The sequence below is a fragment of the Phyllopteryx taeniolatus genome, chromosome 22 (assembly GCF_024500385.1).
Source record: "Phyllopteryx taeniolatus isolate TA_2022b chromosome 22, UOR_Ptae_1.2, whole genome shotgun sequence".
Classification (NCBI taxonomy): domain Eukaryota; kingdom Metazoa; phylum Chordata; class Actinopteri; order Syngnathiformes; family Syngnathidae; genus Phyllopteryx; species Phyllopteryx taeniolatus.
The window spans coordinates 9,360,337-9,386,111 of NC_084523.1; the positions used below are offsets into that span (position 1 = coordinate 9,360,337).

Sequence of the window (25,775 nt, forward strand, 5' to 3'; positions counted from 1 at the left end):
ACTCCTTCGGGTGTCGGCGTACCTCGACGTCATCCACCGTGACTCGGCGACGTGTTTTTGTCAGAGCTGACGGGAACTAGCGCAGCGGTAAAGCCGTGACGCCTCTCGGGAGAATAATAGAAGGAAAACGCTCTCTGCCTTGACAAAGCCGCCGCCTCCTTCCCTCTCCAAGTCCTGATTGACTTGACTTTTTTGTTTTGTTTACCAGTGATGCCAAAGCTCAGATTGTCACAACGGGGTTTCCCCGCTATATCGCGGATCGTCATTCCGCTGAATCGCAGATTTTGTTGTGTGGACTGTTTCTATACGTCTGTTGCGGAAACCTTTGCTATACTGCGGAAATCTGTCGTTTATCATGAGCCCTTTTAACAGCGCAGTTTATCACGGGGATATCATCCAGACCCACTGCAAATGACAGTAGATGCGCTTTAAGGAAACGTGCATTTGTTCATTTTGGCTTCAGAAATGGACAAAAAGGAGGAGGAGAAGGAGGGCGACGACAAGTCTCAGCCTCGCTCCATCCGGGATCGCAGGCGGCCCCGCGAGAAGCGACGATCCACCGGCGTCTCTTTTTGGACCCAAGATGTAAGGCACCAACAATCTGTCATGTAGCGAGTTCCTTAGGGTCCTTACGTGTGCTGTCATCATCGTCACGGCAGGGGGATGACAACGACCCTGACCGGCAGTCCGACTCGGAGGAGGGCAGCGTCAAGGGAGAGGTGCAGGTAACTGACACAAAATGGCCCACGGGACATTTGACATCCAGCGAGACCGAGACCTTTTTTTTGGGGGGGGGGGGAATGTCAGGACCCTGGCTGCTTGGATATTCGCCCTCAGCCTTTGATTTGAGATTGACCCCACACAGACACTTCCTGTCATTGTCAAAGGCAATTGTCTTTTTTTTAAGAGCAAGTGGGAACTGAAAGGAAAGGAAAGGAAAGGAAGTGAAGTCTGGTTACGAATAATTGACAAAAACACACATGGCGCCCGTGGATCCTTCAGTGTTCCATTTTTGCAAAACGACGAGCGATCTTCCTATTGTGTAACATGCGTTTTCTGGTCTTTCCTCGCAGGTGGACCGGTTGTCCAGGTGAGTTTAGCGCCTCTTGTCCCGTTGACGCGAGCGAGCCTCGCCCGCCTTTTAACGTCCGCCCGCGTTGCAGGAACGACGGCGGCAGCGCGGCGTCCTCCCTGGACCGCAACGACTCGCTGCTCGGCTACGGCGAGAGTCGGAGGACTTACTCCAGCCGGCTGGACAGAGACGACACCACCGACTACAAGAAGGTGGACTCGATCCCGTCCGGCGTGCGCGTTTGTGTTACGGATGGCTTCTTGTTCTATTTTGGCTCTCAGCTCTACGAGCAGATCTTGGCTGAGAACGAGAAGCTGAAGGCGCAGTTACGCGACACGGACCTGGAGCTGGCCGACTTGAAGCTGCAACTGGAGAAGGCCACGCAGGTACTTCCTCCTCGTGAAAATCCTTCGCCGTGGCCGACCTCATCCCTCCCGTTTGTGTGTTCGCAGAGGCAGGAACGCTACGCCGACAGGTCGCAGCTTGAGATGGAGAAAAGGGTAATTGGACGAGCCGTCGCTGCGGAAACAAACTAACTCAATTCACAAACTATTAATCACCGTTTTACATGCAACGTTTCATATGGATGATACCCTCAGCGTGTTAAATGTATAAAGGAGCAAAATAGCTGTTGGCTAGATAAATTTGAGGGAAATTAAATATTCATCAATGAAAAGCAATATTATATTTATGGGACTTGGTTCGTTATTTTTCAGTATTTACAGTATTTACACAATTTATTATATTTCAGATGTTTACTTGCTGAATTGTATTTCTTTATTTTTAAACTTTAAACACATTTGAATGTGATACGGTATATACACCAAGTTATATTGATGAGATCCCAAATTTGTACTTGTTAATTTCCAATATAAAATGTTATTTCATACACCAAACTATAAATCAAATATACACATCAACTTAAATTCAATAAACAGAGTAGGGAAAGTTTGACTCATGTTATGGTTTAACTGTCACAGTGGTTTAATAAAATGAAACAATTTCCAAACCAAAAAATGCAAACGAGATCAATTTGACTGCTTTATTCAAACACAAACAGAAAAAAAAACAAATATATATATATATATATATATTTGACAGAGCAAGAATAAGAATCATTCGGCGGAGTTGAAATGTTCCTCCTCCTCTTTTAGAATCAGAACAGAATCAGAATCATCTTTATGTACATGCTTGGCAAATACAGATTGATTCTGATTCCAAAAGAGGAGGAGGAAGTCGGTCTCCCTTCGTCTCTGAATAGTTTGAAATGAAAACTTTACCAAAAAAGTAAGAATAAGATGCAAAGGTCCGATGAAATAATCTCACTATTTGACACCTTATTTTTTGAATATATCTCAAGGTAACGAGCAGGCCTCAGTATCATCTGGGCGCTGGTATGAATTCATGAATTGAAGCTGACTTGACCTTTTGCTGCAGTCGCTCGTAGCCGCACGCCACCGCCTCCTTTCTTCTTCTTCTTCTCCTCAAGCCACCGAGCCCGCGTGTGCTCGCCACTTGTCCAGATGTCTTCTGTACATATATATCCATATCCGGTATATGCGCGCGTGCATGTGTTTTGTTCATGCTGCTGAGGTGACCTCATCGTCACGGACGGGAACAATGAGCTCGGCCACGTGTGGATCACAGAGTGTGTTGATGGCTGACGCTTGTAGATGCCTCACGTGTGCGTTAGTGTGCGCGCGCGCGCATCATGTGGCACCGCACGCTTTGCCGCCATCGCAATGCAAAAAAACAAATAATAATACAAAGGTTTCTCGTTTTTGTCGTCCACTCAACAGGAAAGACGAGCTCTCGAAAGGAAAATTTCTGAGATGGAGGAGGAACTCAAGGTATAAACACGCACGCACACTTTGCACTTGCACATTGCATGCTAACGACAGCAGCTAGCGCTAATGTAATCTGGCCCACAGAGAATTGAGTTCCCCGAAAATAAATTGTTTATTTTCATTTATTTGTTATGAAATGTATTTCATAAAATGACTTATTGATTCATTCATTGTAAATGATTCAACTAAAGAAATATTTAAAGTTTGCCGAAATACATGTTTAATTGTATTCATTTATCTCTTGAATAATTGAATAAAAAATAGTCGTAAATTTGAGTTTTAGCTTTTTCCTAGAAGTGACCGTTCTCAGTCCGGCAATCAACACAGTGCACTGTGCTTAGCTCCGCCCACGGAAGGTTCCCAAAAGTGCTACGCCGCTCCTATTTTGGTACCTTCAAGGTGGAAACGGGACTTGGTCCCGGACGGGTTCTGTCACCAGCCACCGGGGGGCCACGTAGAGCGCTATCTTTGTCAAACACATTTAGAATTTCTCCTCGAAAAAAGGATCATGTCAATTATGGTGTTGTTGAAGTGAGTCCACACGGGTCTAAAATCTGTCCTCCATTTTCTAACAATCTGCCTTTTCTGTCTGCTTGTCTCCTCCTGTCGCTTCCTTCTTCTATTCATGTGTCGCTCCCTCCTCTCTTCTCCGCCACATTTCTTGTTGTTGTTGTTGTTGTTTTTGTGCGGCTGCTCTGTGTGGCTCCCCCCTGCAGAACCTCCCGCAGGTAAAGCAGGTTCAGGCTCTGCGTCAGGTTAAGGAGCGGCTGCAGGCCGAGAACCGGGCGCTGGCCCGCGTGGTGGCGAAGCTCTCGCGGGCCGCCCGCAGCCAGCCGCCCCCCGTCGACCTCTAAAAGCCGGCGACACTTCCTCCTCCCCCCTCCTCCCCCGTGCCCCCCTCCCCCCAATCATCCCTCCGCTCACGCCCCGCCCACAGGTGCCCGACTGGTTTTCACCTCCCTGCAGTTGTTTTTCTTGAGGAGGGGGTCTTTTGCTTGGAACTCGGGCGGGGCGATTGATTTTGAGTTTAGTTGTACGGATGAAAAAAAAATAAAATAAATAAATAAACAAACATTTTATTGCTACAGCTCAATTCTAAAAATATTAGATGGCCGCAGTCCTAAACGGCACAAACCAGGAAATTTGTAATTCAGGATCATTTTTAGACTTTTTGCCGGTGGGACCATTTTTCCAAGAGGGACGCGGAAGCCCTTACTTTCTTATCTGGGAACTATCTTAAAAAAAAAACAACAACATTTCTTTCTATGGAAGTTCTTGCAAATTAATTATTTAATCTGGAGAAATAAAGCAAACCCCAGAAAGTGGGGGGGGGGGAGGCAAAAATCCGTTTTGAATAACGTCATTGTTGTGAAATGTTTGTGTTAACGCCCCGCCCACGTTTGGACGCTTTCCTTTGGCGTGCGCGACCCGCCGAGCGCGCAAAGGAAAGCGGGCCTCGCTGGTTTGTAGTTGACTGTCTTTGGCTTGCATGACCCCCGTCAAGCTCCTTTTTCAAACGACAAATCCCATATTTTGCCCGTTTGTGTGTTCATCTGCAGTTCAGGCGGATTTGACCGAAAGAGCCACTGCAAACATCAAACTGATCAAATACGGCACTCGATTGACCAAAGTATTGGAACGCCCGCTATTGGAACCTTTCGGATGACGTTTATCTGATTGACTGGCTTCTTGGTGCACACCAAATGCTGCAAATGGGGGCACAGGAACCTTTTAGTTCCACGAACTTTGTTACTTTTAAAAGACCAACTTAGATTTCTTTGGAACATGAAAACAATTATCGAAATTGAATTCTGGGGTACTTTATTGGGTCTCAAAGAAGCCCCAGGAACTTTTGGAACCAAATTGAGTTCCGGTTAAGGTCTTCCAAAAGTTCTGAGTTCCTTGGGTACAGTCCCTGTTGGAGGAGAGGGATACCATGGTCCAAATTGACCAATCACGTCCCGGTCGAGTTGATTGGATCGCGTGACGTGTCCCGATACTTTTGTCCATGTAGTGTCACGTGATCCAGTGCAGTGCAGTGCAGAGTGATGGTGACGGCCATTTTTTTCTTTTCTTTTTCTTTTTTTTTTCTTTTCTTTTCAGTGTTTCACAATTGCCGCGGCGTCCATCTTGAGTTGGGTCCGAGTTGCGGTGTGGGTCGGATCTTGTGTGCATGCATGGCTGTTTCGTTATTCTTAATGTTTTTTGTTTTGTTTTACTTTCCTGTGAGCGTCAGTTTTGGCGCCGCCCTGTGGTTCCAACGTGTCTAAGCGCCTTTCTCGTTGTGGTTCCCACGCAGACGCTCCCCGACTTGAAAGCGGACAACCAGAGGCTAAAGGACGAGAACGGCGCGCTCATCCGAGTCATTAGCAAGCTTTCCAAGTAGAGCAGACCTTCGAGACCACCACCCACCACCCACCCGCCTGTCTATCTAGCCCCCTCTGCCAGTGACTAATGGAATTGCATCGCAAGAGACATCAGAGACTCCTTTTTTGTTTTTTTCCCATCCCCTCCGTTTACAAACCCGACGTCTATTTAACCAGTAAGCCTTAGTTGTACATAAAGAAGACCGCTCGTGAGGAACAATTATGATTGTTATTATTATTATTAATATTATTACAACAACAACACCTGATTTTACTTGTGCCACGCCGCCTTTTATTTCCTCCTGTTGTAAGTGTGCTGTGCCCCCTTTCTCCCTTCCTCCTGAGAAGTGCCACTTTTTTTTTTTTTTTTTTTTTTTTTATATATATATAAATAAATCCTCACACATGCACTCACTCACTCGCACACATGCACACACATAATAACACCCCCTCCCTGTTCGTTTGACTTTCGAGAGGGAAAAGAAACAGAAAAGAAAAAAAAAAAACGAGGCGGATCAGGTGGAATTTAAGCTTTCACTGAATGTGCAATATGCATTATTATTATTTTTGTTATTTTTTTTATGCTTTAAGACATCACTTGGTTTGTCGGATGTGTCACTCTTCTCTCACTTTCTCCCCCTGGTTTTCTTGTTTGTTTTTGGCATGTAGTGTTAGTTGGTTTATACTCTGTATTTGTCACCTTGTTTTAGCAGGTACTGATTGAAGCTGTGTGTAAACACACACATATATATATATATATATATATATATATATGTATATATATGTGTGTATATACATAAGGCTGTATGTTTTTGTTTGAGCAGCACACGCTGAGTCTGTTACTATTAAAAGTATACAATTCCACACAGGACAAGCAGGTGTCTTTTTATTAATTAATTTTTTTTATTATTTTTTTTATAAGAGGCAAAAAGTGTTTCAGGTTTCAAAGCGGGACGGCTGACAGTTTTTGTTTTTTTTCCCCTCCCCCTTCAAAGAAAGAGAAACTGCTTGACTGCAGTTCACTTTCTTTGTGTTCACTAACTTGGATGAGTGCTGTTCTGTTGTTTTTTTAAATGAAATTTTTTTTTTTATAAAAAGCTGTAGTACTATAGCCAACGAATCTTAGCCTCCATTTTATGAAAAGTCTACGTGCACTGTCGACGCCGCGAGTCCAAAACACGCCGTTGAAATATTCCACGCCAACTTTGACGCATTTCAGTGGCCTTTTTATTATTAAGCTTATTTTAGTCAAAAAGAAGAAGAAGAAAAAAGGAAGTCGCTGCAAATAGACTGATGATGAGGATAATTACCATCGACTCTGGTTAAGTTTTATTTTCTTCTTTTTTTTTTCTTTCTCATAAAATAGGTGTGTGGCTTAATACATACAAGCTGTGCTGTGACTACCAACCACTGAAGAGTTCATTAAAAATAAACTTGTACATTGTAAAGTTCACACGTCTCACTCATTTTTACCTAACACGTTAAAATATACTTTAAAAAAAAAAACTGTTTCCAAGCAAACATTAAAATATGAACAGCATAACTCCATTACAATTTGTTTTTGATTCTATTAAATGTAAAAGAATATTTAGAAAATATTCAGCGTGCATGAGATTTTTCAAGCTGCTTTATTTTTATACATAGGCCCTCTATTACTTACCCATGAAGTACACAATTTCGCCAACAGATGGAGACATTTCACCAGATGACAATTGATTATTTTTTCACGATTAAGTAGCTGATTTATGTTCGCCAATGTGACGTAATTGGTGATTTAACGCAAAATTTTGGGTAGATGTGCTCAACTTTGACCAATCCGACACCCCCCTCTCCCCCCAAAAATAAGCAATGATCAGCCAATCTTTAGAAAATAGCACATTTTCAGTTTGTTTTTTCATTATCCTGCATTTATCGTGAGCTAGCGGGTTAGCATGCTAACCTTGTCAAAATACCATTCCTTACATTTTTCATTGTGTGCGTGATTAATGCACATTCTGCGCTTAAAAACACGCATTATTACTGAACACCATGATTCACTGAAAGAAATTGATTAGCTGGGCGCTAACGGGTTAGCGTGGGAGTGCTGCCTTTGCTGTGACTCGGCCCAACTGTCTCAAAAACATTCCTGTCACTTGCAGCTTACTTAATAATCATCCTCATAATAGTTGTCATCACGTTGCAATTATGTCTTGTTTGAGCGTGTCCATTTTGTAAAAACCTAAATAACAAACATCCAGTCAGTTTGTTTATGACATACTGTACAGCCATACGAAAACATGGTTGTCATATTTCCCACAACTTTATGAGCTCGTAAATGTCACGTAGGAGCGAGTGTGACGGTGTTGTTTTCCCAGCAGCACTTCGGCGCCATTCGGAAGTCTTCGGCCATTTCCGGACTCGGCCGCCGACGCTCCGGAGGGCAGAGCGAGCTGCAGCGGCTCTCAGAGCGCCAGTCACCGCGAGCAGGCGTCGGGCACACCTGGTCGGGAGCTCCGGTGTGCGAGTCGGAGGAGGACAACGACCTGACACAGGTGAGGAAGCACCGAGCTTTAAACGCAACGTCTCGTTTCACTTCGTGTCGTTTTCAAGTTAGCGGAAAAGTTCACTTTCACTACTTTTTAATGAGTTTACAACACAAACAACTTTCGCCTTCGAAAGGAGACTTTTTTTTTTTTTTTTTCTTTTTAAACATCTTCCTCCCCCCTTCTGCCTGCCACCAGCTCCCGGGGCTCTCAGTCGGGGAATGCGGCGTGTTTAGCAGAGCAGAAAGTTGAACGTGACGAGGACGAGCCACGGCAAAATAGCATGGCAACCGGCGGCTTCAAGTCGAGCGCCACCACCGACTTCCTGGAGGAGTGGAAGGCCAAACGGGAGAAGATGAGAGCCAAAATGCTCGGGGACATCGCCGCCGCCACCGGGGCCGGCAGCGGCTGCTCGGGGAACTGCCGCCCGCCCGACGAACCGCCGCAGCCGGGGGGCCATCTGAAGGCCGACTCGCCGGAGTGTTGCACCCCGGACGACGGCGGCGATAGCGAGAGCCCGTCGCCCGGTAAGAGCAAGGAGAAGAAGAGCAGCGGGCCCAGCGCCAGGAAGGGTAAAGGTCAGATTGAGAAGAGGAAGTTGAGGGAGAAGAGGAGGTCAACAGGTGTTGTCAGCATGCCGTCCAATGAGGTGAGTTGAGACCCCCCCACCAGCTCCTATCGACCACATTTTGGCTCCGATTGCGTCTGCCGATGACTTTTTTTCCGATTATATCTGTCTCTTCAAAAACAAAAACTGTATTTCAAATTGACGGTGCAGAAAATACACAAACAAAATATCAGTCATCCGTTGATCTCCAACGGATGACTGATATTTTCGATGCCACTCGTTTTTAGACCGATAGCGGTACGAGTATTCATTCTTCAGTCCTCGCCGATACGGGGTACCGAAACCACGAGTCCTATACCTCCATAAAATACAGAAAAGTATCGGTGTCTGGTATTGGTAGCCTTCACGAGTACCCAATACCTTGAAATAAAGCCGCTATCGGTCCAATAGCGATTCCTGGCATCCCTAACAAAAAAGAAGTATCGATACTTTTATTATATGTTATACAAATATGTTTAATATCGTAATAGGGCTGCACCTAACAGTTATTTTGATCAATGATAAATGTGTTGATTATATTTTTTTACGAATTGAGGAATGGGATGAACTCAATATTTAAAAAAATTCCAGCCCTTTATTCCAAAACAGGGCATCATTCAAACTCACAGTGCAGCATTTTGAAATTCAAATGATGACAAGATTCACTTTGTATCATGTCAGAAAATGTTTTTTTGCAGATGTTTGCAAAAGCCCTATTTTGATTCCACACAAAGATCCTCGGTCCTCCCAAAATCGGAGAATATTTCACATCGAGAAGCCGAAATGTTGACAATCTCGATCGGTTAAACAAGCTCTTTAAATGATTCATCGACGATCAAACTAGTTATCGATTCATTTGGTCATCGATTAGTTGTCAATGAATCGATTGTTGCTGTGCCTTGCCACTTGACACTCGATTGGCCTGATTTAAAACATGTTCCACGCAAAAATGCATTTGATTGCGTTTGTTGTTGTTTTTTGAATTTGCATCGTGACGTTTGTGCAGCGGCGTTGAGTTTGACTTTTTCTGTTATCTTGACGAGCGCTCGCGTAGACGCGTTCCTCGCCAGCGTTTGTTTTGTGGCTCCAGAAATAATTGTGGCCAGGAGGAGCTGTTGTTTTTCCCGAGAAGCTTTCCAAATTCCTGCCATACATGTGTCCGCTCTAATCTGCTGCCGTCGTTTGGAGGAATGAAAGCAGCCAGCGCATGTTGTCCGAGGAAGAAAAGAGGGGGAACAAAATAGAGGAAGAGGAGGCTGAAAAAGTCAGGATCGACTGGATGCAGTTTGTTGAGCTTCGGGATATGTCACATGGAAACGTTTCCCTGACTCGCAGCCCCACGAAAACATCTCGGTCCACACGAATTGAATCAAAAAGCAAAAACAGTTGACGAGTGCATGCCGGAGCAACAGGGGGCGCTGTAGCCCTCGATAGCCCCGTTTTGAGCCAATCGCAAGCCGTTACGCAAAATAAACAAGGCGATGGGGGTCGGGGGGGGGGGGGGGGGGGGGCATCAAATAAATACAGATTTAATCCCTAAATAATGATTACAATTAGCAGAATGCACAAAACAAAATAAAGAATGTAAAGAATTTCAAAATGAATTGGCAAATAAAGACTGTAATAACCCAACTATAGCGTCATTACATACATTCAAATAAATATCATTTAAGCAAGCAACACAAAATACATTTCAGGATTGTAAAAATAGAAGTAAGAAGAATATATAATCAACAAAAATATACAGTAGAATAAAAAGGAGTATTTTTAAAAAATCGTAAACTTAATGAAGAGCAAAACAAAAAATGAAATCTAATAAAAAAATCTAAAAGTAACAAAATAACAAACTCCGCCTCCTGTAACCCAACATACAGTTTGTGTGCTGAAAAAAAAAATTATATATATATATATATATATATATATATATATATACATTTTGGATTTGGCTGTGGCCTGTTATGGAAATAACCACAAAAGTTTCGCATACTTGGTCGGGTTGAACGCCGTCAGCGCTAAATATCGGGCGACTCTTATCTGCGTAACAACGACAGCGAAAGTCATCCTGTCATAAAGTTTACATAGTGTACGATAGCAGCCTTTAGTTGGTCATCAAACACTCGCTTGGATGTCGCCGTATCCTTTCAAAAAAAAAAAAAAAAAAAAAGTCTTCAGTTTCCTTGCTGCTGTTGTGTGTGGTTAGTGCGAACGCTAATGGAAGCAAAAGAATGCATTCATCAGCGCCCAGTAGGGCGTGTCTTCGTTAACGCCTCAGCGTCAAGCGCCGCTAAGCCTTCTTAGCGTGCCGCTGAAACCAGAAAACCAGCGGCCCATATTGTTCAAAACATCCATTTTGCGTGCTGAGTCATCGCGCTCCCAGTGGGGAATTCCCACAGGAAGCAGGAAGTTCCAAAAAAAAAAAAAAAAAAAAAGAGCCAGCCACTTTTAATTCTCGCCCTCGAGTGACCTCCGCCGACGCTGTCCCGACCAATCAGATCTTAAGAGGCTGTGGGAAATTGCCACTTTTTACCCCCCAAAAACGTCGGGTAACGTCGCGAGCGCGGGAAGGCTTCTCGGACGTTCCTTGCTTTGGCCAGTCGGCGCCCATCAGGCGGCTCGCAACGATGAGGCGCTCTTAAGTACAATTACGTTGACGTTCCGCATTTTTATTTTTATTATTATGATTATTTTGTTTAAAAGCATCACTGCATTTCCATGCTTGAAGTTAGTTAGCTCAGTTGTTTTGGGTTCATGTGAAAAAACAAACAAACAAACATCGGGTACAAGAATAAGCGCACATAATGTCACTCAAAAGTCAGAACCAGACCCAGATACCTTATTTTAGTTTTTGAATTCATTATTTGTATATTTTCATATTATTTTGTTATATATTTTAGTGCAGATTTTTGCATTTATTTTTATTTAAAAATGTTTTTGTCCTTTTAGTCCCTAACAAATACTTAATATACAAATATACAAACATAAAATAATAATACATAAAAATACTAAACATATAGATAATATCAAATAAAAAATTCTTTTCAAAAAATGTATTGCTTCGAAACAATTCAAATCAAGAAGAAAATGTTGTTTTTGTTTTTTCCATTTTCAAGTTGAACAATTCTTACATTTTAACCCCCAAAACAAAACAAACACGAGCACACAGTATTTTTCTTTCAATCCAAAATAAACCCCCCCACCAAAACTTTGGAGCTGGCCGTTGGGCCCGAATTTTGCACCTCCCTGTCGGGCGAAGCCATTTTGAGCTGCACGATGACGTGGGGCGGTGTGTGCGTGACGCAGACACAAAAGCTCTGTTGCTGTTCATTCAGTCAGACTAACTGCAGCGGCACAACGGTGAGCGTTTGTTTGCCCTGTTGGCTCGTTGCTCTCCGCCGCACAACTTTCGCAACGCGGCCGCCGTCATCTCAATAAGAAGCCGCTTTGTCATCAGGAACTGAAAAGGCCAAATACGCACACCTTTCTATACGGTCGCACAAAGACGAATAAACACAGGCTATGTAACAATATTTTCTTTTCATTGTAAGATATAGCCTAGCAGTAGCATTTTTTTTAAAGTACATTTCTAAATCTACCCCCAGTTATATAAATACAATTCTAAATATACCCAAAACATCAAATGTTTGTATTTCTACAACATAAATAAAATAAAGGATATACAGTAAAACTAAAATAGTATACAAAAGAAACTAAATATACCCAAAACATGAAACATTTTTCATTACATACAAAATATATAGAAAAAAGCTCAATATGCAAACCTAAAATTACATTTCTATAATTGAGTTTGTATGAAAAAATTCAAACAATCCCAAAAATTAAATAATGTCAAATTGTATATTTTATTGTTTATTTATATAAAAATTAAGCGTATACAGTCATACTTATATGAACAAAGCTATATATAGGATTCCCTCCATTTAGAATGTGTTACAATAAGATTTATTACGATTCCAAACCGATTCACTCCAATTAGAATGCATCACAAAATACAATTGACGTCAATTACAATGCGATTCTGATACGAAGTGATTTTGATGCAAAATGATACGTTGACGAAAAAGCTTGATGGAATACAATTGGCTCCAATTACAAGACAATACAGTACCTCCACGATGAAGATACCGCGAGGGCTTACAATTCTCGCCGATTACGATAGAATACAATTTATTCTGATTGCAAAGCGGCTCACTCTAGTTATGATCCCAAATTATTGCCTAAATTATTCTCCTAACGTTCAACTCCAATCATCATACAGTGCGATACATGACACTGCAAGTACGATTCGACTCATTCAAATTCCGATACAATGCGATACGATTCATTCCAGTTACAAGACGAAATAATTCGCTTCAATTCCGATGCAATATATGTTCACCCAAAAAAAACCAAAAACTTCTCAGATGGAATACAATTGGCCCCAATTATGATGCGACACAACACAACACAACACCAATGAGGATGTGATATGTTCACGATTAAGCTAACCCAAAGCGATATCACTCTTGCTAATTCCGATATAATACGATTGTGATCTGATACACTCCAATTATAATACCATGCGAAACGATCCACTCCAATTAAGGTACTATACTGGCCTAATTTTACAAGCCAGTACGTATAAAATTTCTGTCTGCAAATACGTCCGCCCCCTTTGACTCGGCCCCCATGAGTGCGTCAAAAGGTTGCTTTTAAAGCAGCCCTGAAGTCGGCCTCGGCGTTTCCAGTGCTCGTTACAATTAAGGATTGTCTTCTTAAGGCGCACTTTGGCCTTTCCGCTGCCGCCTGAGCGCACATTCCTTCTCTCCGTCGGCTTTGTCTTCCTCCCACACGGCCTGATGAGTGCTTGGGCTTCTTCCAAGGATGTCCATTGCAGAACAAAACTCTCTCTCTCTCAATCGCAACCTTTTCTTTGTGCACTCGTGTCCCGCCAGATCGGCAGCCGAGGGGGGTCGCAGACGTCGACTTTTATCCGCCGTGTAATTATTATTCCGGGACGGCGTTCTCATGAATACTCGATCGTGGCTGAGCGTCACACGTTCGGGGCCCGCCTCTTCAAATCCTTCACCGTACATTCTTTTCACCAGCAAACGCCGGTTTCTCAAAAGAGACGTGGAATCACTTTACGACGGACTGGCATTTGTAAGTTCATCGTAACTCATCCGATAAACTTTAAAAAAAATACAAATAAAATGAACCCAAGGAAGCGTAGTCACCTGCATTCGAGACAAAAGGGAATTGTCACCTACCTGAGCTATAAACGAACGGAAGCAGTAAGTGGACGTTACAGACGTCCCTGATTTTGTCGTGACAAAAAAATAACTCTTCATTGATTGTTAATGTTCTTCATAGTGAATTAAGAAAATTGTGTCCGTTGTCGCCAAGACAAAAGTGATTTGTCACTTACCTAAAGTGTAAATGTAAGCAGCAAACACTTTACGTAACTTATCCAATAAGCGTTTCAAACTAATTCGATTGTTCCTTTCCCCCAGTCGAGACCACAGCGAAATCCTCTCCTCACCAAGCCCATAAGTGTACGTGACGTTTGGCTTCGTCGTAACGCACGTTCCGAAAAAGTGGCGCGACGCAAAACGGGGTGAGTTTGAAAATTTCGTCGTGACGTGCCCTCAGAAGTCCGCGGCCCGTCGATCGGCGACTTCCCAGAGGAAAGGAATCCAAAATAAACCGGAAAAGGCCAAAGTTGTGTGGGGGAAACGTGCTAAGCCGCCGGGGGCCTAGCCTTCCAAATACACGTGAGCCTTTTTGATTGATTTTTTGAACAGGAGGCTTCCGATGACTTCCAAGCGAGAATGAACCTGCGCTATGCCAGGCATGCGCAGGGTTTTTTTTTTCTTTTCGTCATGTTAAAACTGCAGACTTGATCGCCTCGTAAACGGCAGCCTCACCCCGCCCCCGCCCCCGCCCCCGCCTCGTGAACTGAGACGTTGCGCGTCAAACATGTTTTGCGAGCTCTGCGATGGGCCGGCTCGAGAGGGAATGCGACCTATTGTTCTGGCTGCGACACTTTGGCACGGATTACCGGCTGAGTCACAGCATTCCCGTCGTGGCCGGAGAAGACACCAAAGGGATAAGGAAGTTGAGTTGCAGCCTGCGCTCATCCCGCATCGGATTAGCGGAAGCCCGGAATGCCGGGAATGCTCATTAGCTTGTGAGATTTCGCCACTTGTTTCTGGGGAAGGCTGCTGAGTCGGCATTTGCGCATAAACAGGAAGGGGAACGTTACGGTCGCCCGCATTCCTGTTCCGGGAAAAAGATGAAGCGATGTCGGCCGAGAGCGGGAGGAGACGAAAACCAGGATGCAAAACAATTCATCAGACGACTTCGTGGAATCAAAAACTTTGGGATGTGATGAGATGAGCCTTAATTGTGCAGTCACACCCCCATCATTTTTTTTCCACCGGGGGCCTAACCCTAAACCTCAAAAATGTTTCAAATTGCATATATTAATGGTTTAAACTGTCAATATCCCCTTATATAATTTCAAACTCATTTTAGAGCATTACCCTTAAAAAGAAATGGTTTACAGAGGAATCGGTGGGCGTGTACACGCGGCAAATACTCTCCCCGAACGACCCTGGCTAAATGTAGCTCCTCCCCGGCATGCGTCCAAAGCTCGTCTCTCAGTGGAGCTGGATCACTTCAAAGTACTTCCTTGACACCGATTCATACTTTCAGGGCTTTGGCGGAGTTTTTGGAATTTGTCAATCGTGAGCTATGAATCTATGGCGATTGCTGCAGAAACATCAGAAAATGGCGACATGGAAAGTAGTAATTGGTATTTTCACAGGTTGGGGCGCATCAGCCAGCATCATCTGTAAGCCTTTTATATTGAAAGTTTGAAATGATATTCAAGTGTTTTGGGATCAGAGTTCGGGGAATATTTATGATTCCGACTCTTAATATCGGCAACGGTGAACCCTTCCAGGGTCAGAGTGAGCGATCGTACAGAAGCGATGCTCGTGTGTTTGTTTGTTAGCGTGTTTGTCGAAGCGACTGTGAATGATCGACTTGCTTGGGGGTCAAAGTGCGTTTCCAGGACAGCCAAAGTGAACTGAACGCTGCCGTTTGGTGCGTTTTACCGCGCGGGCCTCCACTTGATGGCCTTTCGATTCGAACGCAGCAGCGACGCTGAGGCTAATTAGTTTGTTTGAAATGGGCACAGCGAAGTGACGCGTTAACCCGCACTTATTCAATTTCCGGGCACCAAACCAAAGCGCTTATTTCACATTGGGGCTAATGTGAGCTAATTGTTTGTTAGTGCTGCAGCGTAGCAGACACACAGGAAATGAAATGCAGCGCTTGAGGGAGGCCATCGGTGACATCTGCGCTTTGTTTCTTCATTTTCTCCTTTGTGCGATAATGAACCTCCAAATATCCGTTTACCTATTATTTTCTGCTTTATCTATTCTATTCATTTTGTGCCCAGGCTAATTGGCCCCAATTTGGACATTTTCACTCGGGGGTGCACTCGCTTTTGTTGTCAGCGCTTTACAGTAGACATCTTCTGTGGTGCTCACGGGGCGGGGGGGGGAACGCCGACGGTGATGGTAAATCCTGCCGATGAGGGTCCCGCTGCCGGGATCAACTTGCACTTCATTGGAATTCCTCTCATATTGGAACTCGGATCAGCGCCGGCCCACCGGCCCCCCGGCCCCCTTCGCACAGGGATTACCTTTCCTCCAGCGGGCCTCATTTTCCTTCTCGCTCCATATATGGATGATAGACACTTACTGGCGCATCCATTGAAAACATCTATTTTCCCTCCCAATGGGGGCGACGGCCACACGTAATGTTTTCAGGGCGGGGGGGAATGCATTCCCCGGCTGGAAAGTGCGTGTCAGCTCGTCAAAAGCCTGAAAACGCATTCGTATCTGAAACGTGTCTATTTAAACTTTGTTCTTCAATATTTAAGTGCATATTAAAAACATCCTGTTTAGTATTTTGAAAATATGCACCAAATTTAGTCTCGGTTCCATAACAGCATGCGATGCACGCTTTTAATGCTAAACTACAGATGTTTCAAGTCATTTTTACTATCGCACGAGTAGCTTAAATGCAACAAAATATGCATTATTTTTGTCTCTGTACGAAAACCACTAAACACATCAAAAACATTTTTGCTTTGTTTTCTTTTGACTGTTCCAGTAATTGCGTCATGTTTACATAGAGAAAGAGAGTCGTCGTCGTTAGGCTAATGCCGCACAACCAACAAGTTGGGTAGCTAACCCTGCTAGCGCGTCACGACCCTAAATTTGTGAGCTAAACATTCCAGATGTTGCGCGGCGTGCACGCCCACCGTTTGAGGCCGACTGAGGCGCTTGAAGACTTTCTCTGATTGTGTGACAGAACAAAGGCGCTTGCGAATGCTCCTTAAGTAATTATTCCGGAATGTGTCGACCATGGCGCGACGTCATTGCATGCCATGGTAGAATTTTGTCTTCATCAAAAACCAAGCAGATGTTTTGTTCCTTAAAAGTATGTTTAATATTATTGTAACATTCCGCACAGTTTGAACATTAACACGGCGCATGAATATCGGGACAAAAGCTATTCCATTAAATTGTATTTTGTCAAATTTCAATTGAAAAATATCATACCGAAATACATGTATGAAAACAAACAGTTGAAAGGATTGAACTTCAAAGTTAAACACCGAATCCCTTTACTCAATTCGATTTTTTTAAAGAGCGCCAAAAATAATTGAATAGCTACCTGCCGGGAATGACGGAGCTATTTGTATAGCTCGGGCGAGACATTATCTCCTTAATGAGGCCGAGAAATTCCACGTGGGCACACCAGAGTCCTTTGAAAAGGATCTTTGCTTTTCAGCCACCGGGTGTTCCCTGCAGTATTCCTTTTGCTTTGTGCCAGGACTGTTTATGACAATTAACTTTGCTCGTAAAATGCAATTAACAGGACACGCACTGACATTTTTCCGGGCACTCCCGTTTCCTCCCACATCGCAAAAACATGCATGGTAGGTTAATTGACAACCCTCCAATTGCCCGTAGGTGTGACTGTGAGTGCGAATGGTTCTTTGTTTGTTTGTATGTGCCCTGCGAATGGCTGGCAACCCGTTCAGGGTGTACCCCGCCTCCTGCCCGATGACGGCTGGGATAGGCTCCGGCACTCCCGCGACCCGAGTGAGGAGAAGCGGCTCAGAAAATGGATGGACGGATGGGGAAATTGATTGTATTACAAGCTTGCTCACAGATAGACTTAAAGTCGAGTAAGTCAAGGTGCCATTGTAGTTCAGTCTCAACCAACCCGAATGATAATTACCAACAACAACAAAAAGCACACTTCAGCCTTAAACCTGCTGTTTGTTCAATTTGACCAAAGTGCTCCTAAAATGATTTGAAAAGTCCGGCCTTAAGTTCCAGATGAAGCTTGTTGTGGCTGGCAAACAGGACAACTCAGCAGCGCCATCAGGTGCCCCCGGGCGGCTACTGCTGCTTACCGAACCGCCTGAGCCCGTTTTGTTTGCTCAACAGCTGTCGTCGTGATCCCCGTAATCAGTCACCCGGCAGGTGTCTCGATTATCCGGCACAGGCGCGTCGTGACGATAGCAAAGCGCAGGCACAAGAGGAGCCTCTCGGCAGGAGGGACGATCTGTGCTTTGCAACAGAAAAGCTCAAAATCATCCAGATTTTGACCGCAATCCCAGCCGCGGCTTCTGCTCCAACGTTTTGGGCTTTTTGGTCATCAAATCTCTTTCTTGGATAAAAGTCCTTTCTTGGAGAAGCTAATTATCCTGGGCCTTTGGCAAACACGAGGAGCCGCCGCTGAAATGCTTCGAGTTCCCTCGTTCAAGGCCACAACTACAACGCTTTGCAATGTTTGGGAAGAGAAACGACATGTTTGACATCCAGCTGAGGTGACAAACGTCTGCAAACACGACAGGAGGCACCTTCCAAGGCCAATGGGGAGGTGAAAGGATGTCGGTTAGGGTTCGGAGTTTGCAGTGCGCATCGAGGGTTGGGATTGACGTCCGAGTAGTGTTGTTGTGTCAGGAGATGGCGTCGAGGGTGAGGAGCTTCATACATGTTACATATTTTGACATACCAGGGGTTGATCGACTAAGTCTGTTTTTGTCGTCTATAACTAGAACGTGATGAGAGTTGAGTCAAAGTCCATGAATCGATGACACGATTGATAGGCCCCGACCTTTTTTTGCGCCGTGGACTGGTTTCACGGAAAGTGAACGAAGTCCACTTGAAGCGCCGTCATATTGCGCCAGATGAAAGCCATGCATGAAAGCGCCGTAAAGAAGAGGTGAGGCGTGGGATTGTGCCACTTTTGTCCCCTGCCACTTCATCATCTAGTTTCTTTGCTCTTCAAATCCTTCCTCGCCCTGAAAGCAAACCGGTTCAGCGGCTTCTCATCCAGAGAAAATGTTTCCGACTCACCGCATGTGTGTGCTCCACAGCCTGACAGCTTCGGGCTGTGTGCAGGGGGGAAAAAAACCTTGGAACAGGAAGGAAGAGGTGAAAACAAGATTAGAGGTTAGACAAAACACAGGACCACTTCCTTCAAACCTGAGAGGCCTCTGGGTTTCATACCTAGTCTGGTATGTGGTCACAAAACAAAGATGTTCAAACCATCCAAACAAATCTCCTGACAAGGAGGTGAATACTGTTGATCCCTTTGACCTTTTTTTTCCCTGAGCTCCGCTCACTGCCCGAGGATCGCGTCCAGAACGGATTGAACGCTAACATTCCAACCAGTTGCTGATAAATGAACAGTCGGGCAAATGATTCCCGGAGAAGGTTAGTGGTCCAAAACAAAGCAGGGACGTTTATGTAACACCAGGATTTGCGTTATTGAAACCAGATGTGGCAATACATGATAACAGCTCTGGTGTCAAGTCTTAAAATAGATGCATGCGTGTGTTGGTTCTGGTCCAGATCGACCAAACTTGACACACTGACAAAACATCCCGATGTTGTCGCGTTACAATATTGATTGACTAGCATCACAGAACTTTTGTGAGAAATGCGAACAACAACATGAATAGTTTTTTTTTTTCTTTTCTGTTTTTGGTTAAGGATGGACTTCACTTACAAGTTGAATTTGCTCCATGGCCAAGCTCGTATTTTTCACAATTGATTTACAATGGAGCTCAATTTACTTGCCATGAATCCATTCCAGCCCCTGAAAAAAACTGGACGCGTTTCTTCCTGGACAAACCAGCACGTGGTTTATTAGCGCTGTCTGTTTGCTTCCCCAAAGAAAAAAAACAATTGAGCTAGAATCTATCAAGGATGCGTTTTGTACTTAAGCAAACACTCTGGTGAGGCCCCGAATCTTTGACCCTTCTTGTAAACAGGAAGGAGTCAGGGTTCTGGATTCTTTCTAGCGCCCACTCAAGTCAGCCAGTATCATGGCTAAAGCACTCGGCTTCTTTTTGGTGCGTGTTTCCGTCCATCAGCTCGACTCAATCATCCTTCTACTCTGGCTTTGCGCTAAGAATCACAGTCAGTTATAGCATGGGTGAAAACATCCCTTATAAGGTTCCATGCCATTTCGGAGTCGCAAATCCGTTCCAAAGTCAACTTTGAGACTGCAACGTGTAAATTGGACGCTCAGCGGTCCGACAACAGGAGGTTGAAGTTGCGTCCAGAGAAGAAGAAGATGTAAAGCTCAGAGGCTGTGAGAGCAAGAAGGAGCTTCAAGTCCTCCCCAAGGAAAACTGATAAAGCATTTGGCAGGAAAGGCCTCGCAAGCGACTTCATTCTTGGGAAGCTATTTTTAGCAGCCTGTTGAGTGAGTGGGCGTCTTTTGTCCCGCCTGCAGCGTGAAACCGGAACCATTTGTTTCAATTTGGGACATCCGCAATCTTGAAAGGTTTCAACACTCCCCCAAAAAACTGCTTCAGACAATAGCGCGGATTCTGAGAACTGGTGTTGCATGCAGTCCACTTATTCCACTCGACACGACAGAATTCCTGTTAAAAAAATATGAAATCGTAGAAGCACCGTTCCTGAGAACTGCTTCACATCTGTGTTGCATGGAGTCAACCAGCTTCTGGCACCTCGGGGTTGCTCGCGATTGTACGTCATTCCCCGCTATTAGGGTGAACAGAAGTTTAGTTTGTCGTTCGTCAAGTTGTTGGGAATCGGTCTCCGGCTATCCGAGGAGGTGAAAGGTTCCGGAAGTTGTAGGAGCTCCTGTTGCTCCTCGCTTCCCCCGTAGAAGTTTGGAGTCGGAGGTTATCTCGGCCCGCCAACGATCCGCGCTCTCGTCGCAGCCGTGTCGAGCGGCCCACTTGCGTGTTGCTCTGTTGCTCCGCTGATTTCTCATTACCACTCCCGTTTTTCCCCCGCCCCCGTTCTTCTTCTTCTATCTTCCGTCCAGAGCTTGGATGAACTTGATGACGATGACGGCGTGGAAAAGGACGGGCGAGAGGAGGAGGAGGAGCAGCTGGTCCTGGCCAACACTTTCCAGAACGAGTCCATGACGGCAGACCTGGCCGCGGGACTTGTTACGGTAACAAGAGGGCCTAACGAGTTTTCGACGACTCTAGACTCGTTTCTGGAAAAATGGGACTCGATTTTTGTCAAAAATGGCATTTCACGCAGATGTTTGCGTCCTTGCTAGCTTTCTTTAGAATAGCACAGTCATTCAAAAACGTTGTTAGCCTCGCCAGCTAACAATATTGTAGCGTTTTTGCATAGTTTACCTTGGAGAAAGTACTCGAGGTTGGAAGTGGTGCCAAACACGAGTACAGTTTGCTTAAGGCTTGAAACCAGAAAGAGCAGTTCATTGTGGATACTTCAAAGAAGGTGTCAAAAGTAAGAAATATCAGCTTCGCGATGGGCCTCTGCGCTTCGGTCGTCCATCTTGAGGCATCTTGAGTTCCATGCAGTCACGACAAGCCATAACACGGAGCAGCTGTGACCAATCAGACGCTCAATGGTGTAAAGGGGCATTGCCGTTCATCATCCTGCTCCTGGAAACGGACTTTCCAAGTCGACGTTCCGCAGTCACGCGGTCGTGGTTACCGGGCCTCATCGAGCCGTTTTTGCCAATGTGGGCCCTGCGGAACATTCCGCGGGATTATCTGCTTTTCATGCGCCGCCAACATTGCAGCTCACCTTTTCGGTCTTTCTTGGAATTCAACCGAGAATACAGCATCTTGGAAACATTATCTAACTTAACATTTACGGGAAATAAAGAACAGGTCCTACGAAAGTGAAGCTGCTGTCGTAGAAAATGAGTCGACTAAAATCACGTTACCAAGAAGGTTGCGCATTTACAGTATGTTTTCCAATTTCGGCGCGCACGGTTAAAAAGAAGTAAAAATGTCGTTTTCGAGCAGAAACGTTGCCGTCTTGATTTGTTTTAACAGCAGGAACGCCTCAGAAAGCTCACTACAGGTCTTAAGTGGAGCACCAGCAACCCAAACATGGAATTTGAATGGATAAACGCCTTCTCCCGAATTTATTGGACCTCTCCCGTCACGGTGTTTAGTTACTGAGGACCCGCGGGGGCCCGTTTGGACGTCGAGACGACAGCGAGAGAAGCTCATATTTAACCGCCCGCGAGAAAACGCTTCATCGATCACCATAAATGTTGCCTTGTGCGACGCTCGAGCGCCGGGGAGCCAAACGGCCTCGCCGGTGCACACGGAGGCGCATCGAGAAGTCGTCTGTGCCACTGACGGCTATCGCAGAGATTTGTCTGTGTGTGTGTTTTTTTTGGGTTCGGCCCAGGGCCAGAGACTGCTGTTATTGGGGCTGTCACAACAAGAATGATAAATAAAGTGTGCGCTGCACTGATGTACAGTAGTCCTACGTACACGACCTTGCGTCACGCACACTGAGTCTGTATCGATGTTCAGTCATCGAGATTATGGTAATCTGCAAAAGTCGAATGGAGAGGACCGGACTATTCTGCATTGTTGATGTTTCATTTAGAATCCAAAAGGCTTCTTCACTTCTAAATCTTAGATGTAGAGTTCCCCTTTTTACGTCTCTGGTTGGTGTTGTTGCCGAGGGCCGCAACGATTCATCCAGTACCTCAAAGAATTCGATGACCAAAAAAAGGTTGGCGCAAAATCTCTGCCTTGCAGTTTCGCAGGGATGATTATTTCCAAATGGGCTGATGTTAGGGTTAGCCTGTTAACAGCCAGCCACCAACCTGAGCTCACAACAGCCCCACAATCATTCTCACCTGTGTCAACGGGTTCGCATCAGTGGCTAACGTGAGCGGAACACAAAATGTATGTCAACAACTACACTGCTTATCAGCTCCGTAGAGCAAATAGCTCAACTTTATTTGTTTCTGGTAGACAGACTGCATACTGTGCTCCCTCATTCAAAGATCAGTCAAGCCAGACCTCAGGAGCGCTCTCGCATCAGGCTCTTTTTTTTTTTTATTTTCAAATGAGCAAGTTTGTCACAAGAGTTGAGCTCATTTCCCTTCTTCTGACGGATGTGTTGGAGCCAATCTAACACGCTTCAATCCAATTTAGTCCCCCCTCAAAGAGAGGTGGCACCTGGTTTCTCCGGGCGGGTGGTGCTTTCTTAGCGTAGCATAAATCCAAACAACTGCTCGATGGAAATGCAATGGAGGGATGTAGGTAAACACAATCTCGATTGCGTTCCCCCCCGCTCGCGGCTGATGTATTAAACGCAGCAAAGCAAAGCTTGTGGATACGTCAGCGTTCGCCCCGATAAAAGAAGATGCGGGTGGGAATGGCGCTAGTTTCCAAGCAAACCAGTCAGACCAAAACTAGTACTCAGGTGGTTTTCCTTTTGTTTCCATTTCAGGAGAACCTGGGAAGATCTGTGAATAGCCGCCCCAAGAGGTAAGACTACTGTATAGAACCAACACTATAAACGCGACATTCTTCTTTCTTGGAATCCTTTTCCTCACTGTTGATTTTTCACCCGATGGCCGCTTTGAGCCTTCAGCTAACATGGCGCCATCTGGCTCTCCCCTAACCTCTCGCAGGGAGCGCCGCGAGCAATTGACGTGCTTGGAAAGGTTCGCGCTAGTTCACTGCAGTGCAGATTGCTTTGACATTTGATCAAATGACAGCGGCAAAGTGCACAGTAGCGGCACGCGACAATCACAACAGCGAAGAAGTCAACAATCCAAAAGTATACATGTACATATTTACAATATCAGGCAATAGTAACTCGTCAAACCACATGAATAAATGTCAATGTGAACATCAGAAATAATAGTCAGCGACATTGCATGTCGCAAAAGGAAAAAAAATGGTACGTTGTCAATAAATCTCATGAAGAAATGGAAAATGTGGAGCCTTGAGGTATGAGTGAGCGGAATTACAAGTTTTTTGAGATACAAGCTGTCCTTTGGCCGATTTGTGGGAACAACACATGAAGACAGACAATAGAACAATACTCACAGGCATCTATTCTTTATCCTCTGCAAAGAACGGCTCATACTTTATTACTGCAGCTGACTGAGAAGTTGTGACCGTATGTCTGTATAATACTGCCACCAGGTGGCCAAGGTGCGCACACCAGAAGGAGCAGCACAATGTCCATTGAATTGAAGCAAAACATGTGGAAAGAACAGTTTAATTCTTTTACATTCTGTTTGTTATTATTATAGAGTGCTATTCTCTTTTCTCATTAAAAAAACATTACAAAGTTTTTTTTGGGGGGGGAGTGGATCAAATTCATTTCAATGGGGAGAGATGATTTTAAGATGACAGCAGTGTTGGATGCTTTCACTGCCATATTTATAAAGACCCAATTTGAGTGGCTAAACGAATCCTTTTATCTTTGAGCGCGGCCAAAGCAGCATTTTGTTGACTTTGGAGGCGTTAGCGTCTCTGCGTGGCCTTTTCAACAAAGGCAGCCATGAACCGAACTTTCCTCCCCTCGCCTCGCCTCGCCAGCTGTCTTTTCCACTGTGGCCGCGTAAACGGTGACGCACGCTCGGCCGTCCTGATATGCTAAATGCTTCTTAAGCAGAAAGCTCTTCGACAAAGGCGATAACGCGCGCCTCATTGAACACCCCCCACCCCCGCTTTTCTGTTCCTTTCACCAGTTTGTGATTTACGCCTTTCATGAAAGGAATGGCTTTCAAGTAGCAGGTGGGCTCATCATACTGTGTGTGTGTTTCTGTTTGTGTACGTGTTTGCGATGCAGCTGCAGCAGTATGGATGAGGAGAGTCGGCATCGCCACAACCGCCACGTTAGAGACGCCGCGCCGGGAAGTCTGGAGACAAGGCTGGAGGAGCTGGAGCAGGTCAACCACTTTTACAATTACCGTGGGAACAGATTTGCGCTCATCCGCCAATCGGGAGAATGAATGTTCTTCTTTGAGGGGAAACAAATCAGTCAAAATCCAAATGACGCTGACATCATCGGGACTTTTCCAGGAGCTGTCCCGGGAGCGCCAGGAGAACGGCAGACTGCTGAAGGCCCACCGGGACAAAGACGACCTCATCGACAAGCTCAAGGAGGAGATGGACCTGCTCTACCGGGTGAGCGTCGCCGCTACTTCCGTGTGCTGCGGCGTAAATTGCCGTGGGCACCATCTCTCAAATCTTGAGAATTGACCGTTAGCTCGGTTCTGACGCGGGCCGCCGGAATGGTCTAAGTGTCCCGACGTTGTCCCGGCAGGACCTGGACGACATCGAAGACGAGAACGAGCAGCTGAAGCAGGAGAACAAAACTCTGCTGAAGGTCGTAGGTCAGCTGACCAGGTAGAACCAGCTTCGTCTTCAGATGCGTATTTAATGTAAATGTTTTTGTATATAAGACCATTTAGATGGACACGAATGTATGTGCTTTTAAAAACAAAAGCAAGATTAGCATGTGTAGCTGCTTTTTAATGAAGAGTCCACAGTGCCTTGGTGCGTTAATCATATCACTTTTTACGCTTTGCACATGTCAATGTTGGGATATTACGCTGGGCAATGAGCAACTATTTCCGTTTATTTTAATTAAGGAACCTCTTGGATTGTGTCATTGGTTTACAAGCCTCTTTGTGTCCAAAATGAACCGTGGGGCTTTGAACGCCTCGTGAAAGGGAACAAGTTCCGCGCTTCGTCTTTGTCTTCATAACTCTTTTTTTTTTTTTGGGGGTTGCTTTTAAAACGCGCGTAAAAAGGGTGTTTAGTGTTGCATTATGCATATACGTGTACAGAAGATGCAGTCGTTTAATAAAACTTTGATTATCTCCCTTCAGTCGCCTCGCTTGTGTTCATTACAGCTAATTGGATGTGATGATAGCGCGCCGCTCAGTCGCTAATGCAAAGCGGCGGGCGGCGTGGGTGCGGCGACACGCGCACGCACGCACACACACACACACACACACAGATGCGACACGATTCCA

At 45.0% G+C, this 25,775-nt stretch overlaps 2 protein-coding genes across 16 annotated transcripts in view; both read left to right on the forward strand.

Annotated features, from left to right (window-relative positions):
• ppp1r12a (protein phosphatase 1, regulatory subunit 12A) overlaps positions 1 to 6,738 on the forward strand; it is a 29,344-nt gene extending 22,606 nt beyond the window's left edge. For 4 of the 14 annotated variants that reach the window (XM_061761417.1, XM_061761427.1, XM_061761422.1 and 1 more), the window contains 8 exons: positions 464 to 585; positions 660 to 725; positions 1,074 to 1,090; positions 1,164 to 1,458; positions 1,525 to 1,572; positions 2,872 to 2,922; positions 3,636 to 3,856; positions 5,219 to 6,738. In XM_061761417.1, coding sequence (XP_061617401.1) covers positions 464 to 585; positions 660 to 725; positions 1,074 to 1,090; positions 1,164 to 1,458; positions 1,525 to 1,572; positions 2,872 to 2,922; positions 3,636 to 3,773 — 737 coding nt within the window. In that variant the 3' untranslated portion in view covers positions 3,774 to 3,856; positions 5,219 to 6,738. Of the gene's footprint in view, positions 1 to 463; positions 586 to 659; positions 726 to 1,073; positions 1,091 to 1,163; positions 1,459 to 1,524; positions 1,573 to 2,432; positions 2,467 to 2,871; positions 2,923 to 3,635; positions 3,857 to 5,218 lie in introns of all 14 variants that reach the window. The other 10 variants (XM_061761425.1, XM_061761429.1, XM_061761431.1 and 7 more) reach the window with 7 other exon arrangements.
• A 917-nt stretch (positions 6,739 to 7,655) lies between these two features.
• On the forward strand, positions 7,656 to 25,627 carry pawr (PRKC, apoptosis, WT1, regulator). Of its 2 annotated transcripts, XM_061761442.1 has the most exons (7): positions 7,656 to 7,816; positions 8,006 to 8,456; positions 20,811 to 20,942; positions 23,228 to 23,265; positions 24,584 to 24,683; positions 24,817 to 24,921; positions 25,061 to 25,627. In XM_061761442.1, exons 2-7 carry the CDS (start codon positions 8,091 to 8,093, stop codon positions 25,145 to 25,147), a joined length of 828 nt encoding a protein of 275 aa, XP_061617426.1. In that variant the 5' UTR covers positions 7,656 to 7,816; positions 8,006 to 8,090; the 3' UTR covers positions 25,148 to 25,627. The 2 variants fall into 2 exon arrangements, with proteins under 2 accessions (XP_061617426.1, XP_061617427.1); XM_061761443.1 differs by lacking the exon at positions 20,811 to 20,942.
• Positions 25,628 to 25,775: the final 148 nt, after the last annotated feature.

What these genes read in the sequence shown, in the direction of transcription:
- pawr (XM_061761442.1), top strand. Translation starts at nt 8,091, where the DNA reads ATGGCAACCGGCGGCTTCAAGTCGAGCGCCACCACCGACTTCCTGGAG. An exon ending in GGCTGGAGGAGCTGGAGCAG is followed by an intron (nt 24,684 to 24,816) that starts GTCAACCACTTT and finishes GGACTTTTCCAG; the next exon opens with GAGCTGTCCCGGGAGCGCCA. An exon ending in AGATGGACCTGCTCTACCGG is followed by an intron (nt 24,922 to 25,060) that starts GTGAGCGTCGCC and finishes TTGTCCCGGCAG; the next exon opens with GACCTGGACGACATCGAAGA.